General features: G+C 41.7%; 1 protein-coding gene across 8 annotated transcripts; it reads left to right on the top strand.

Annotated features, from left to right (window-relative positions):
• Positions 1-55: 55 nt before the first annotated feature.
• On the top strand, positions 56-16,534 carry LOC133512991 (acylphosphatase-1-like). Of its 8 annotated transcripts, XM_061843159.1 has the most exons (16): positions 56-150; positions 321-402; positions 1,531-1,620; positions 3,024-4,664; positions 6,414-6,593; positions 8,052-8,153; positions 8,262-8,341; positions 8,450-8,554; positions 9,286-9,355; positions 9,430-9,498; positions 9,610-9,718; positions 11,784-11,943; positions 12,046-12,069; positions 14,525-14,603; positions 14,695-14,846; positions 14,938-16,534. In XM_061843159.1, exons 4-16 carry the CDS (start codon positions 4,385-4,387, stop codon positions 15,007-15,009), a joined length of 1,482 nt encoding a protein of 493 aa, XP_061699143.1. In that variant the 5' UTR covers positions 56-150; positions 321-402; positions 1,531-1,620; positions 3,024-4,384; the 3' UTR covers positions 15,010-16,534. The 8 variants fall into 8 exon arrangements, with proteins under 8 accessions (XP_061699143.1, XP_061699144.1, XP_061699138.1 ...); XM_061843160.1 differs by lacking the exon at positions 6,414-6,593; XM_061843154.1 differs by having other exon boundaries at positions 3,024-6,593; positions 14,938-16,533.
• The last annotated feature ends 445 nt before the right edge of the window (positions 16,535-16,979 follow it).

The following is a 16,979-nucleotide window of genomic DNA, read 5'->3' as shown; positions in this document are numbered from 1 at the left end:
ACGATAAAGGTCGTTTTTGACCAATAATGTCGCTTGTTGCTATTTTTGTCCGTACGTCGCGTTTTTTAGTACGTCATAGTTCGTCACTTCCGGAAGTTGAACTCAAACTGCAGCGTTTCATAACGTCCATTCAATTTGAATAACATTCAGGTAAATATTGGTATCGCTGGAGACAAAGTATAAGTATGCACACGCATCCACGAAATACTTTTGTTTGTAATTTTGACGACAATGAATTATAGCATGTGGCTACAGTGGAGGCCATTTGTTTTGTTTACAAAATTTGTGTCGAATGCCATTCGTCTTTTTTTAATGTGCAGCATGTCAGACGGAGAATTAATTTCTGTGGATTATGAAGTATTTGGAAGAGTCCAGGGCGTCTTTTTTCGAAAACATACACAGGTACGTTTGACATCAATTTAAGCACTCAACTGAATCACGACTGTCGACATACGTTTCCTCAGAAATGAATCAATTATTGCAGTTTTTCTCGTTTATACATATATGACGGCTAAGTGTTTTTTTTTAATATTTACAGGTTTTTGTCTGATACAAAATAAGACCAAGGTTAAATTATTTGAAAACGTTTTCCCCAATGTGACAAACTCGATTTTTTTTTTCGTGTCCACTGGCGAAGTAAAAAAAAAAAAAATCAACCTTGTCTTCAAAGAACAATAACACTATTCTCTCACGTGTTTGGGAGATTTCGACTGTGGATTTTATTTGTGGTTGAACCTTTGGGCTACAATTTTCAAAAGAAATGTTTGACGCAAATACAACACTACTCATCACAATAACAACCACAACCATATCTACAGCAAAGGATAGCGGTGACGCCATCATGCTTTGGGGCTCTTATCATCAAGTGGGGGGCCTTAGTCAAGTTGGTGGGAATTATAAACTTCCAAATACTACCTGTTGTAATTCCATCCATCCATTTTCTTTGCCGCTTATCCTCATGAGGGTTACGGGGAACGCTGGCGCCTATCCCAACTGTCAATGGGCAGCAGGCGGGGTACACCCTGAACTGGTTGCCAGCCAATCGCAGGGCACACAGATAGCCACACTCACAGTCACACCTAGGGGCAATTTCGTGTCCAATTAATGTTGCATGTTTTTGGGATGCGGGAGGAAGCTGAAGTGCCCGGAGGAAACCCACGAAGGCACGGGGAGAACATGCATACGCCGCACAGGCGGGGCCGAAATCGAACCTGGGTTCTCAGAACTGTGAGGCCAGCGCTTAATCAGCTGCTCCACCATATTTTATTTCCTCTTTTGAAAATATTTCAAACTTGAAATTATTTAAATTGGGCTCATTTTTTTAAAACCCCCAATGTGACAGTTTAATCGGGGTGTGTAGATTTTTTTTATTGTTTTAATATTCACTGTAACTGCTTCTTTAGCGTAAAATTGTGTGTTCATAATTACTTGCGCATTTGTCAAAATGATGAAAGCGTATTCTTTGCATTTTCAGAAATGTTCCATGCGCAGTAATGTCACCGGACATGTTCTGTCTGTTGGACTTTGCAGGCCCAGGGGAAGAAGCTCGGCCTGGTCGGTTGGGTCCAAAACACGAGTGCGGGAACTGTGCAAGGGCAGCTCCAGGGCCCCCGCAAAAAGGTGACAGAAATGCAACAATGGCTCAAATCCACCGGGAGTCCCAAATCGGAGATTATCAAGGCAGAGTTCAAGAACGAGAAAACACTTGTCAGCCTTGAACATTCATCTTTTGACATTGTGAAATGACATGCACATTAGCTTACATGCGCTTATTTATTTTTCCATTATTATTTATTGAAATACATTACATGGTATTTTTTTGAAAATGTTCACAGTGTATTTAAATCACTCATTAACATCTTAATTTGGAAATGTATAAAAAAATCCCCCTATTCTCAATTTAAACTATAAATCTTTCATCAATAGGGCTGTAAGAATTGTTTCTTATTCCTTTGCTGACATTTGAATATGGAGGGCTTAAAACCACGTCGGGCACGTTTTAACCGTCTCGTGTGTTTACATGTTCTTTCTTTGTTTGCATGAGTTTCCCCACTACCCTGGTTTACTCCATAACTAGATTGTGGATATTAGATACTGTAATGCACTGGCGTCAAACGCAAGGCCGGGGGCCAGATCCGGCCCTCCACGTGACTTTATGTGGCCCGCCAAGGCAAATCATGTACGTCAACTTCTGTGATTCTTGTTCAAATCTGTACCAAAATTTCAAATTGTCATATCACAAATCATATCATTGAAGTATCGCAAGTGTTTTCACGTAACCAGACATCAACAATAGTTGAATAACCCATCACCCTTGATTTCTTATTCCAAAAGTAATTCATAAATTTCACGCGTCAATATGATGAGGCGATAAACCATTTTTATGGTTTCACAGTCACAGTCAGTCATAATAGCCTTTGAGGGAAACTGGAACTACAATGTGGCCCGCGATAAAAATGAGTTTGACACCCATGCTGTAATGCATTTAAGTCAGTTTCAGATATGTCATTTTCTTTTTTTCTTTCGTTTTTTTTTTCTTCTCTTACCATGAACTAATTTTGCATTTATTGTTAGGAAATGTAATACTGATTTTTTTTTTTTTTTTTTTTGGGGGGGGGGTTATTTGCCTTGTCATTGTGAGCATTATGCAAGTTAATAAAAGAGGAAAGCTGTTTTGCTGCTGCACTTTGTTGTTCTATCAAGTTATCAAATTGCATATTTCATAGTGAAAAAATCTACATCTAAACTGGAAAAAATACATACAGTACACAGAGGTAAATTGTATTAATGTAATCTAGATTTTTTTGTTACATGTTTTACGCTTGCGGCCTTTTCATATTATATGTTTGCGTTAAGGTAACAAATGTTAACTACATTAAATTGTATATCCATTTTCCCACCCGCTTATCCTCACAAGGGTCACAGTAGTGCCGGAGCCTATCTCAGCCAATTTGGGTGAAGATTTTATTGTCTTAATGTAAAATGTTTGATTCAGTTTCATTGTATTGTATTGTATCCGTCAGGAGCGGCATGGTGCAACAGCTGGAAAGGGTTGGCCTCACAGTTCTGAGTTCCTGGGTTCGATCTCGGCCCTCCCCGTGCCTGCGTGGATTTCCTCCGGGCACTCCGGTTTCTTCCCACATCTCAAAAACATGCAACATGAATTGGACACTCTAAATTGCCCCTCGGTGTGATTGTGAGTGCGGCTGTCTGTCTCTATGTGCCCTGCGATTGGCTGGCAACCAGTTCAGGGTGTACCCCGCCTCCTGTCCGTTGACAGCTGGGATAGGCTCCAGCACTCCCCGTGACCCTTGTGAGGATAAGTGGTTTGGAAAATGGATGGATGTATTGCCCATCCAAGACATTTTTAGTTATGAAATTATGCAAGGTTTAGTACAGAGTCTGATAACTCTGCTGCTTCTGGTGCCATTGGCTATACCAGTTCTTAAAAGTGTGGGTGGTTTCTGCTATAGTGATATGCGTAAGAATTATTACATGAATTCACTTCAGTTGTATTCAACTTTATAGAATTTATTCACATTTCACTTTTTACAATGTTTTTTTTTTTTTTACAAACTTTTGTTTAAAATTTAACTCGCGTGCAACACATTCAAATGGAATCATTTTAGTAGCTCCAGACTTTTTTTTTTTTTTTGCTGTATTCAAACAATATAAAAGTTTCAACTGCATCATGGTTTTGTTGGTTAATTGTACTTCTTAGGAATTAAACTTTTTTTTTTTACTTTGACTATTCTATATTTTAATGTCGGTAATGATGGGCAGTTCCTGAAGAGCTACATACTTGGTATAAAAAAAATACTGAAGTGTCCTGGGCTCGACACTTTCAGGGTTGAATGGGCCTGTTACGAGTATTAAAAAAAAATAGAGCTCACCCGTGATGGTATATTTTCATTTCAAAGGATGTAAACACTAGTGGGGTTTACAGAAATCAAGTACAGTATTGCATATTGATATTGTTGGGAATAAAGGGTGACGAGTGTTTTCACATTGATAATTAATAATTTGAGCATTTTTTTTATTTCACGAGTGTGTATCAAACGAGATTTAATTATTAATTATTAAAAGAAGTTCTCTGATTCAAAATGTTAGCGCCGCTAGGCACAAAAATGAAACCCCATCACATTCCCTGCAGTAGAGGGCGCACGAGAATGGCGAGGCCATTTGTTTCCTCCACAACACGAGACGTTAGCACGTTTAGTTGTAGCTTCCGGTGACTACGAATAACCGATGAGCGATTTTCGTTTGTTTTCCTTCATTTTAAGAACGAATTCGTGGCAGTGGTGAAAATGTTCCTCTGTCACCACACGGGTACTCGGGAAAATAAACGGCGACGTTCCCAAACCAGTGAAAATATGCAACCGTTATGATTAAATGTCTGTCGGAAGAGGTTCGGGTGAAACTTCGCTCCGGTGCCGGCGTCCCGTCCCTCCAACAATGCGTCGAGGAGCTCCTTCTCAACAGCCTCGACGCAGGGGCGACGTGTGTGGGCGTCCGGATGGATCTGGGGGGGTTCAAGGTGCACGTGATCGACAACGGCGTCGGTATCAGCGCGGAGGACATGGAGTGCGTGGGGAACAGATACCACACCAGCAAATGTCACTCACTGGGCGACCTGGACGAGCTCAGCTGCTACGGCTTCAGAGGTGAGGCCATAGCGAATATCGTTGCTCTCGCCACGCTTGTAGAAATCTCATCGCGAGCCAGAAACACGGGCAGGACGATGGTTAGGATGTTCACAAATGGCAAGGGGATGGGCGTGTTCGAAAAAGACACTTGTCGACCCACTGCCGGCACCACGGTCGCCGTCTGTAACTTCTTCCACAACTTGCCCGTGCGCAGGAAGAGGATGGACCTGGTCCTGGAAAGTGAGAGGATCAGACACCGGGTGGAGGCCATATCTCTAATGCACCCCTCTGTATCCTTCACCTTGAAGAATGACTGCACGGGAGCCATGATGGTGCAGCTCCCCAAGGCCAGAGACACTTATCACAGGTTCATCCAGATCCACAGCCTGGCCCGAGCTCAGAAACTGGGAGAGATCCAGCACACGTGTGCCCAGTTTGAGGTGACGGGTTACCTTGGCAGAGAGGGCCACTACAACGGTAGCTTGCAGTTTGTGTATGTAAATGGAAGACTGCTCCTAAGGACGCGCATACACTCGCTGTTGAACTCCCTTCTACGGAGGCTTAGCAGTCCAACTCAGAGGACCGACAGCTTAGAAAAACAGTCTGCCGTCAGGAGCCCCAAGCAGAAACGCAGCCAAGACCTTCACGGAATATACATAATTAATATCAAGTGTCCTTATTCAGAGTATGATATTAGTCTTGAGCCTGCCAAAACCCTAATCGAGTTCAAAGACTGGGATGGTGTTTTGCTGTGCGTAGAAGAAGCCATAAAAGCTTTCCTGTGCAGGGAGAACTTGGTGCTCTCCCCACATGAGTCGCAGGAAGCGTCGCCAAGGTTGATTAAAGTCGACGTGGCTCCCCAAGAAAACAGCAGGGCTGATCAGAGTATCGGTACAGCCTCCATTTGTGCACCGACACTGGCATCGCAATCGGTTTATCGTAAGCGTGAGGTTCGCGTCGAATCCAGTGCGGTTGAATCTGAAAGCGAAGAACATGTTGATCAGACTCGGCAGGTTCCTGTCGACGACGTCGCAGAAGAGGAGGAAACCAAATTTAGTAAAGCTGTAGACTTGGAAAAAGAGATCAGTTTATCACAAACAACTGGGAATGTCAATTTTCACAAAACTGTCAATCCAGCAACTCTTGTTCCCCGGGATGTCGGGAGGGAAGAAAATTCTTTCAGAAAGATCCGTGTCTCTTGTCCGTTCATCCACGACTGTCTGCAGGTCGCTTCCCACAACACCAGGACCCAATTTCATCAGAAGCGTCCAAAGCACAAAATCTCCCTTGACTCACACCACGATAGAGTGTCGCTGAGAACACACGGAAACTTTTCCCACCCTGTCCCCTCAAACATTCCCAACACTGTAGCCGAGGAATGCGGGTCACTTGACAAGTTCAGAAGAATTTATGGAAAATCTGCGGAGACGAAGGTCACTCCGCTGGAGAGTCAGACCCGCACTGGGCTACCTCGATTAAACGTTGTGGAGGATCCCCAGAATTGTGTTATTTCCCAGAACCAGCAACTGAAAAGTGATGTCAAAGAGCCCCAAGGTGGCCCCCAAAACTCAGCTGCTCTTTCGGGGTACACCAAACTAAAACACACTTCAGCCAAACAATCTTTAGCAGGTAAACTTAAGCACCTAAAACAAAACGCAACACCACCTAGTTGTCCTTCTCGAGAAAAATCAAATCAAAAATCAAGCGACGAAGTCTTTCAAGACAGCGAGAACAATGAGACGGTTACTAGTGCCGAACCTGTTGCAGAGGTGGCGACCGAACCACCTACGGACTGGCTGCATCATTTCGATACCGAAGTGGGAAAAACCGTGTACGTCAACAAAGTGACCGGGCTCAGCAAATACCAGGAACCGCCGACAGAAGAAACTAAGGCCCGCTGCACATCTGATGTCACCAACATGGCCGTCAGTGTCGTCTCTGAAACAGGTGAGCCCCCAGCATTTTTGAATGTAACCTAAAACCTGCACAGTTGGGGAGAAATCTATTTGTATTATTATATATATATAAATTAAATATTGATCCTAAAATTGGATCCTTTCATTATACATAATATCATAGATGTCAACTAATTGTTTCTTTCGCCATATTGTACCAGAACTTTCCTCCTGGAAAAGCTTCCAGTTCAGCTTCTTTCCTCATCACATTTCTCCTCCTCAAAATCACTGAATCTTTTCAGTGGTCGAATCACAAAAAAACAAAACAAAGATGAAGCAAAAGATTTCCTATGACTGAGTTGAAGTATCCCGTGAGATCATCCATGAGAAGGGGAGTATTTTTCAGATAATTTTAATTACAGATTTAAGAGGGCTCCATTGTATTCCTTTAAAGCACAGGTGTCAAACTCGAGGCCTGGGGTCCAGATCTGGCCCGCCACGTGATTTTATGTGGCCCGCAAAGCCAAATCTAGAGTCTCAATTTCCATGATTCCTGCTAAAATCTGTACCAAAATTTCAAATTGTCATATATAATAAATGATAGAGTTGAGATATTACAAGCATTTTTGTGTTACCAAATGTGAATAGTTGAAAAACACACTTCCCTTGATTTCTGATTCCAAAGCTAGTTCATAAATTGATGATGTAAATATGATAAGATGATTAAATATTTTTGTTCCGCAGTTATCACAGCCCTCTGAGGGAAACAGGAACAACAAAGTGGCCCGCGAGAAAAATGAGTTTGACACCCCTGCTTTAAAGCCCAAGTGTCATCCCTAAAAACATTCTAAAATAGATATTGTAATGAATAATACATATAACATTATTCACTTCATTGTCTGTACGAAAAAATAAATATACGCGGCGAGCGCGTCATCCATGCGCAAAGTTTTGGAAGTGTCAATCGACATCTATATTGGCTGATTCTACTGTCCACCCGGACACGGTGGCGTCGGGCACATCGACACATTTAGCACCTGTGAATTACCGACGTGGATCTTTTGTTACGTTCTGAAAGGATTATGTCCCCCCCCCCCCCCCCAACTATTTTAGTCGACCGGGGCAATCTTACCCTATCGTTTCGTTTCAAGCCATATTTAGATGATATGCGGATCACTTCTAACTAACAGACTCCCAGACAGTATGTATGAGCCACCCGGGTGGCGCCATTACGAGCCACCCCGGCCGAAGCCATCCACGGTGAACGAGGTACCGCCGGAGCCATTCCCGAAGGGTACATCGACACATTTTAGGACCCCTGACTTACGCACGCGGATCTTTCGTTATCTTCTGAGAGGATTACAGAACAAATCATGTTTTGTGGTGAAGGGATCCATACTGGCTGCCGTTTTTGTCATTAACATAACATACTAAAAATCATGCATTTCATGACAGTGGCACGTTAAAGGTTCATTGTATTGCCGTATTATGCTCCTGTATTGTTCTGTAGGGATGGAGTACAGGTGTTACCCATTCCAGGCAGGGCTAGTGCTGCCCTTCCTGCCGAAAGCTGGAAGGGAAAGAGTGCTTAGTGCAGGGACAGATGACACAGGTACTGAAGCAGGAATGATCCGAGTAAAGTACCAGTGCTTTTTCTATATTATACAACATTAAGTGTGCTTTTATCTCTCCCCCCCCCCCACCCCGCCCCCTCCCTCAGGTGAAAGTGTCAAGATCACCAACTCACTCTCATCTTTGTACTCAAACTGGCACAACCCTGTGTTTGTTCGTCCTCCTGAGGTAAACCATCTTCTGGTGCTTCTCCACAATTTGCTTTTTGTATTTTGTGGCGTGTACTTTACAAGTTAAGATTTTATACATGTTCTTTTTTTTGTCTTGTGATAAAAGGTGGGTATAGACATCTCAAGTGGGCAAGCTGATGGGCTGGTTGTAAAGATCCACAACATCCTGTTTCCTTACCGCTTCTCCAAAGGCATGATACAGTCTATGAAGGTAAGGCTCACTAAAAGATTACCTTGAAGGAGACCCAAATTTTAAAAGCATTCCAGAATGTCCTAAAGCAGTGTGTGGCAACATTTTGTAAGCAGAGAGACGTATTAAAAAAAATATCACTGCAAATCACCAACAAACACAAATGTTACCGTATCGATATTGAAATAATCATGCGCTAACAATTTGTCGATCGAATGCAAATGGCAATAAAGAGCGTAAGGGTTGAAAAACCGACCATTTCAGATTTCTGTGTATTTGTGGCACGAAAAATTAACTCATTCTTCAAGTACCTTCCCTCTTTGTGTTTGGTACCCTTCCGCTCAAGTGAACGGCAACATGGCCTTTCTGGGTTTTAAAGTAAGCGACACTCAGCTGCTGCTGAGTTATAAAAATGGTCTATAAAGAATACATTTTGTTTCACAACTGTAGTTAACTGTAGTCATAATATATGATGTAATAATGGATGAAATAATGAAGCTTGCAGTCATTTTTACTCTTGATGATAATTGTGGCATGTTCAATTCTAATGAAGTGGAGCACATGATGATCTCTCTTTTTTTTTTTTTTTTTTTTTTTCCGTTCAGATCACATTCCCTATTAATTGGCCAATTGACAATAATTAAAAATGAAGGAAGGGGATATTTAAAAAAAAGAATCTTATTCTTGGTAAAAACATTTGAATTACATTTCCCCTTTGAATAATCCAACAAAACGAAAAAAAACTTTTGCAGGTGATCAATCAAGTTGATAACAAGTTCCTTGCGTGCCTTATGAATACAACTGATGATACAGACAGTGAAGGTATGATGGTTTATATTAGCTTGTTATTCTTATTGGTTTTGGTGTCTCTAATATTTCTCGGGTTTAAATCGCAGGGAACCTCGTGGTACTGTTGGACCAACATGCTGCACATGAAAGAGTCCGTCTTGAAAACCTAATAGCAGGTACAAAACAAAACAAAAAAACAAATAATGATACAGTCGATATGCAGTACTTACAAGTTAAAAAGAGGTACTTTTGCAATACTGAATTCAAAGTGCCGCGTTCCATTACAGATTCCTTTGAGGACGATCCAAATGCACCCGGTGAGAGACGTCTGTGTTCATCCACTATTTTGCCGCCTCTGCACATCTGTGTGACAGAAGAGGACCAAAGGCTGCTCAGGTGAATGTTTCTCCATGTGCAACGCAGCAAGCAAATTAAATCTGATTAGAATTATTTTTTTTACACGACAATCAGAGGACCAATTTTAATTAAGGTTAAAAGGCCAGTAAGTTTCGTTTTTCCTCCCATCTGGGATTAGCCTATCTCCTGATGCCCAACAGGCTTTAAAAACATTTTTCCCTCAGTATTAACTTGCATGAACTTCCACAGAAATATATATATATATATATATATATATATATATATATATATATATATATATATATACATTTTTTTTTTTTTTTAATTTTATTTTTTTATTTTTTTACACAGATAAGAAAAACTAGAGAAACATCCTTTTTTTTAAAACATATGTAAACAAATATAACAGTTCAAAAGCTACCATCTTGAAGATAAATAATTGATTTTGTGACTTATAAAATGGACACGATGTCCTTTGTGATGTTCACCATGATTTACATTGGACTCCTTTAGGCGACATGGTGGAAAACTGGATAGCACATGCGCCTCACATTTCTGAGGGTTCGAGTTTTTTCCAGGTGCCCTGGTTTTCTCCCGTATCCCCAAAACACGTACAGAAGGTTAATTAAAGACACTCAATTGCCCATAGGTGTGAAAGTGACTAACACCTTAAAGGTCAACTGTCATCCCTATAAACATTCTAAAATAGATATTGGAATGAAAAATACATTTAAAATAATTCACTTCAACGTCTGTACGAAAAAATAAATATGAGTGGAGAGCACGTCATCCATGCGCAAAGTTGCGGAAGTATCATTCGACATCCAAGTGGTCACCATATTGGCTGCATCTCCTGCCCGTGACATCGACCCAGACATTCGCCATTGAAAACATACTTTGACCCCAACTCCGGGAGACGAACACGCCCCTTCTGACACGGAAGCTCCTTTTGCAAAAGGGAACATCTCACAACCGAGTGAAGTGTTTGGGGCAATATTACCTGATTGTTTCGAGCCATATTTAGATGATATGCAGATCACTTCTAACTAACAATAGACGGTATGAGCCAGACCGGGCAAAGCTGTGCTTGTCTCTGAGGCACGACGCGGAATCCTTCGCCGGCGAGCCGGACGCGGAAGCTGCCCGACGCGCACATCGACACATTTAGCACCCCTGTCATCCGTACGCGGATCTTTTGTTACATTGTGAGAGACGGATTACGTGGTCCCCCCCCCCCCCCGAACTATTGTTTTTTTTTTTTTTTTTTTTTTTTTTAGTAGCTATATACACACCTACCTGTCATTTGGAACCCACAAAGCTCTCGTCCTTTGCACCTGTGCAATCCATTTTTCACGACGAACCGGGTCTCTTGCAAACTTATGAAGGGTAAATCCATCCTCCCGAGTGTTCAAGCAATATCCAGCAATCCAACGAGTCGACATTTTTGGCTAACACAAAGGAACAACGAGCTATCTTCCCGGAGGTAAAACTAATAGAAAGAAACGAGTCCGCTTGAGCGGGCTACTGCCTCAAACGTCACTTCCTGCTTCTTGTCGAAAATAAATCCCTCCAGAGGATTTTCATGGCGGGAGTTACAAAAAGCCATATACGTCAAAATCATGTTTTGTGGTGAAAAAACGGATGGGTCCATAGCGGCTGCCGTTTTTTCATTAATAACATGCTTAAAAATTAAGCATTTCATGACACTTGACCTTTAAGTTGGTAACTTATTACTTTTGTAAACTGGCTCCACTCTCCGCAGCCATGTTGCAGTGCAAGTGGAGGGGATCAGAGGGGGTGCTCTTTGCACTATGGAAGCCGCAAAAGAAAAATCAATTGAGGGGGGGGGGGGGGGATTAATGTGACAAATGAATATGTAAAGTCAGTGGTTCTTGCAGCTACCCTCTCAACTATTTTGAATATTTGAAACTTACTCCAGAATGATGCCGCATAGTGGGACACCACTGAATATTGCAATCTTATTTTTGTGTGTGAATCTAACCAGCGCCATAATTCCTTTCATTTCTTGCTCACACTGGGGAATTGTTCCCATGTTACATATTGATTTAATACGCAACAAGCAACCGGTTGTGCTCTCAACCAGGTCTTGTCAGACTCATTTGCGGAGCTTGGGCCTGGAAGTGACGTTCTCGCAGGGGCAGAATGACGAGGTGCTCGTCGGGAAGGTGCCCGTTTGTTTTGTGGAAAAGGAAAATAACGAGCTTCGGCGGAAGAGGCCGTCTGTCGTCAAGCGTGTTGTTGAGGTGGGACTTTGCTATATGCTGGTTTTAAAAATCGTTCAGATGAGCAGCTCTCACCATTCTGTGTATTTTTTTCCCCATTTCCTATCTGCAATCATACATCAGGATTACCTTCAAGAGCAGATGGAGGTAAGATTGAAATAGTCATACTTGGTTAGAATATTAAAACTACCTTGAACCCTCCCAGCGTTGAGTACAAGCAGTTCCTGGAAGCCGGCCGGCCGACCTCAGATTTGCTCTTATTTTTAAATTGTTTTCCTCACGTAATGGAAATGCCACCATCATAAAAACTTTATTAATTTAACATTATGTCAGGCCTTTAACAAGAAATTTGTATTAAGATGTTTCGAGTGCAAATAACTATTTATTGTCGCAAGTGTAAAAATAAGCTAAAAAAAAAAAACTGTACTTTGACTTTCATTGGCTTGACACCGGATAAACACCCCTGTTCAAATTCTGGGCTTTTGTGAAATAATTTTTTCCACCCACGCAAAAATCATTTTGAAACAGGTAGCAAAAATAAACCACGATATTTATTTGCACAAGTGTCCTCACCCTTTTATAACTGGGGATGCGACTGCGTTCAGAATGATCCAATCCCATTCAAACTCATGTTAAATGGGCGTTAACGCACACCGGTCACCATTTAATGATTTTAATTTGAAAGATCTGATTTTTTTTTTTTTTTTTTTTTTTAAAGAGCGGCTTTTCTCCAAATAAAGTTCAGTTGTTCTCGTGAGTTTTTCCCTGACTTGACTAAGGCCCCAGTTGCAACTGAAGAATAACTGCTCGAAAAAATGATGCCACCACCGTGCTCACCTGTCGGTCCGGTGTTCATTCGGTGATAAATAAAGTGGCATTTGCATCAAAAACATCATATTGCCAAAAATATTTGTTCACCTGTCCTGACTCAGATTTGAACTTAAAGTAAGTGGCATCCCGTTCCTAATCGGTAGGGTTCAATATGACATCCTTCGTACTTTGCAGCGATCCAGTAACAGCTTTAACTCTTCCGGGTACGCGGTCCACAAGAATCTCGCGGGACCTGCAGGACCTGCTGGGTGTCCTGAAAAATGTCAGCTTCCAGTTTGAGATTCAGGCCTTCTCGTCCAACATCACCAAATGACTACAAATGCACATTTTGTGAAGAACGGTTAAAATTTCACTACACGCTGTCCTCCTTTTCACAAGAGTTAAAGCTGTTCTCGCTGTAGGAATAAATATTGATTAAGAAGGGGCGGCACGGTGGATCAGCTGCTAAAGCGTTGGCCTCACAGTTCTGAGGACCCGAGTTCAATCCCGGCCCCCCCTGTGTGGAGTTTGCATGTTCTCTGTGTGCCTGCGTGGGTTTTCTCCGGGCACTCAGGTTTCCTCCCGCATCCCAAAAACATGCAACATTTACTGGACACTCTAAATTGCACCTAGGTGTGATTGTGAGTGCGGCTGTTTGTCTCTTATGTGCCCTGCGATTGGCTGGCAACCATTTCGGGGCGTATCTCGCCTCCTGCCCGTTGACAGGTGGGATTGGCTCCAGCACTCCCCGCCGACCCTTGTGAGGATAAGCGGCAAAGAAAATGGATGGATGATTAAGAAGGGGATATCACTTCAGAGCATATGTGAGTCAAGCCATAAAATCATACACTTTTGGCAATATGATGTGCCTTTTGAAGTTATGGGCAAAAACTTCAACCTTGAGTTTGAAAGTTCTTGAAAATTCTACTTGAAAGCAAAAAAAAAAAAATCTGAGATTTCTTTGGAGTTAATCAGCAGTCTTTTAAATAGTGTCAAGTTTGTGCTTACCCCCCCCCCCCACACACACACACACACATCCGACACTTTACTACGAGTTTAAATGTGATGGGTTAATTCTGAATAAAGCAACATCCCAATTACAGGAGGATGTGCACACTTGTGCAAGCACATTATCGCAGTTTATTATTTTCCTTTTAAAAAGGTTTGAAATTATTTAGCATAGTCTTTTTTTCTATAGCACAAAAATGTATATAATATGTATTATGTAATGTATTATACACAGTGATTCCTCGGTTCTCGACCACAATCCGTTCCAGAAAATGGTTCGAAAAGTGAATTGTTGGGAAAAAGTGCAGAATAACTTTAAATAATCATGAGGAGGGAAAAAAAGCATTTTTTTTTTTTAGTTTTACAGAAAATAACACAAAAACATTCGTAACTTGAGTTAACAAAACAAAAATGCAGAAATGCTTCAACAACTGTATGAATCAAATGTCTTCGTGGGTGGCCCCCTTTTAACAAAAAACGAATCTAATTTGAAGTGGCTCATCACGCCATCATTAAAATTTTGGAGTGCTCTGCTACATTCATATTTATCGGGGTGATGAAGTTCGACAAAATTATGGATTTCGTTCCACTTGGCACAGATGGCTTTGATGTCAGCCCTTTTTTTTTCAGCGGCGTTTGAAAACAGAAGCAAAAAAAAAATCTCAACATTTTGGTTTGAAAACCGAGGCTTTACTGTATTATTATTTGATGCAATATTTATACAGTGATGTGTAGACCTTTTATAACCCCTATAAAGGCGCCCTCCATATTTTTTGTGTGTTAGTTACTGCGCTCTACCGGTCGAATGAAAGGAACTCTACCACTCACAGTGCTGAAAGTCCTCGCCTCTCTCGCGTGCCACGGTAAGGACAAACGACTCCTATTCATCATCATCCCGGCGATTGTCATTTGGCTTCAAGTGTCGGACTTGAAAAGCCATTCGTATTCCAACAGGCGCCATCAAATTCAACGACCGCCTGAATCGAGACGAGTGTCGCAGCTTGGTGGCGTCTTTGTCGTCCTGCCAGTTGCCCTTCCAGTGTGCCCACGGTCGCCCGTCCATCGCGCCGCTCGTCGATGTCGTCCATTTGGAGCCCAACCAAAAGGTACCGGAATGCTGAGGTCCTCTTAAAAAGTGCACCTGCCAGCCCACCTGCTGGTGGCTCATCATTCTTGTCCCCCAACCCTCCCCCACAGGAACCCCAGAAACCAAACCTTGGAAAGTTAAGAAGATTGTACAAAGCATGGGTGCTATATGGGAATAGGTAATTTTTTAATAAATGGGTTTGTATAATGGTTATGTACGACTGGTTAGAGTCTCTGCCTCACAGTTGTGAGGACCGGGGTTCAAATCCTAGCCCCACTTGTGTGGAGTTTGCATGTTCTCCCTGTGCCTGCTTTGGGTTTCTCTAGGCACAACGGTCCCCCCCCACCCCCCCACCCCCACATCCCAAAAACCTGTATTAATTGGACACTCTAAATTGCCCATAGGTGTGAACGTGAGTGCGACTGGTTGTTTTTGTGTGCCTTGCGATTGGCTGGCAACCAGTTCAGGGTGTGCTCCGCCTCCTCCCCGATGATAGTTGGGATAGGCTCCAGCAGTCCCGCGACCCTTGTGAGGATAAGCAGCTAAGAAAATGGAGGGATATTCACAAATCAGACATGGACAACAGAGCAGAAACTGGAGAAAAACATTCTCGTTTCTGAAATCTTTTTTTCATGAGGCATTGGGAACATCTTAATACTATTTTAGTTGTAAATAGTTTGTTTGCATATGTAAAAGCTTAATATGAAATAATTTTACTGTTAACAGTAGTAGTTGTCAGGTGCGTATTCGTGAGGATGTGGTTGTCGCAACCGGCCCACTTCTTTAACACTCCCGCAGGCAGAGCATGCAAACTCCACACAGGAAGGCCTGAGCCAAGATTCAAACGCTGAACTTCAGAATAATGAGGATGTATTTATTTTTTTACACCCTCAAATGGGACACGAGTATGGACAGTACAGTCATCAGCCCATATTGGGTGTTCATAAAGTTTCTTTACCATTTACCATATTTATTACATAAGCAAGTGAATATACAAGTCTGTGGAAGTGCTTATGAAATGACGTACTTTTGCTATTGTTTGCTATGGGCACTAATAATAATGTGAAGCACGAATTGATGGTCAGAACTGTAAATGTTTTCCATACGTAATGCTGTAGTTCCACCGAGTCTGCCTATCAAGTTTTGTTTCAATAAACCAAGGATCTTTTCTTTTGGAGTATTTTTTCGTTTTTTATTTTTTTTTATGGGTGGGTGTTCGCAACACATTTTATGAACTAAACACAAATGATGCCATGCATTTCAATCTTTGGTAACTACTGAGTAGATAAAAAAAAAAATGTGGTTGACAATTTCTCTTCCAATGAAGTATTTTATTGTTTACTGTTATTGTAAAGATTTTATAGAGCGTGTCATAATAAATGTTTATGATGGAGAAAATCAGACTGCTACTTAGCTATTGTGGCATAATAATAAAAAAAAAAGAAAAATGAACCTTTCAGCGTGATGCCACTGCAAACTGCAACCACTATAATGTTAATTTAACACCCTTTTTTGTAGTTTTGATTACTACCTTACAACATCTGAATATGTTAACCTTATTAAGTGTACCTAATATTGTATATATTTATCCTACTTCCAGTAATATCGAATATGAAGTAAAGTTAATTTGTGGTATTGTAACAATATAGACAGACTATACGATTGCAAATGTTAATATGAGCAGATTTTTTGACACCTCTGTACTGGAGCTCATTTGTGTATGTACATTGCAGACAATATTTAATGGGGAGAAAGTGGCAGATGTTTTTGTGTGTTTTTTTTTTTTTTTTGGACGCACAATTGTAATACAAACATCATGGAATCAGAAAAACTGCTGGACCTGGATGATGTTCTGGCCGCACAAATAGCAATTGTCAACACTCCGTTTCCCTGCAAAAAGCATGAAAATGTCTGGCAGATTTCAAAGAGAATGGAAAGCAGCAGTGTGCCTTCCCTTGAGGAGGAGGAGGAGGAGGATGCCTGTCGCCTCCCAGTCACGTGACTCGTGCACCCTCACGTTTTGCTCCTCACCTCCAGAGTACAAATGCTGCGTGACGTCTCGCTTATTTTCCCTTCGCGACTAAATAACACACCGCGGGGTCCATTAGCCTTTTTAACGCTGTGATTGTCTTCCCACCCACGAACGTGTCGT

Source organism: Syngnathoides biaculeatus, chromosome 15 (genome assembly GCF_019802595.1).
Source record: "Syngnathoides biaculeatus isolate LvHL_M chromosome 15, ASM1980259v1, whole genome shotgun sequence".
NCBI classification, from domain to species: Eukaryota; Metazoa; Chordata; class Actinopteri; order Syngnathiformes; family Syngnathidae; genus Syngnathoides; species Syngnathoides biaculeatus.
The sequence above is the reverse complement of the archived record's forward strand: the minus strand, read 5'-3'. Positions and strand labels throughout refer to the sequence as shown.

Excerpts from the sequence above, each read along its gene's own strand:
- LOC133512991 (XM_061843154.1), top strand. The coding sequence starts at position 4,385 with ATGATTAAATGTCTGTCGGAAGAGGTTCGGGTGAAACTTCGCTCCGGT. Across the intron at positions 8,154-8,261 it reads TGCAGGGACAGATGACACAG|GTGAAAGTGTCAAGATCACC; the intron begins GTACTGAAGCAG and ends CCCCTCCCTCAG. Across the intron at positions 9,356-9,429 it reads TGATGATACAGACAGTGAAG|GGAACCTCGTGGTACTGTTG; the intron begins GTATGATGGTTT and ends TTTAAATCGCAG.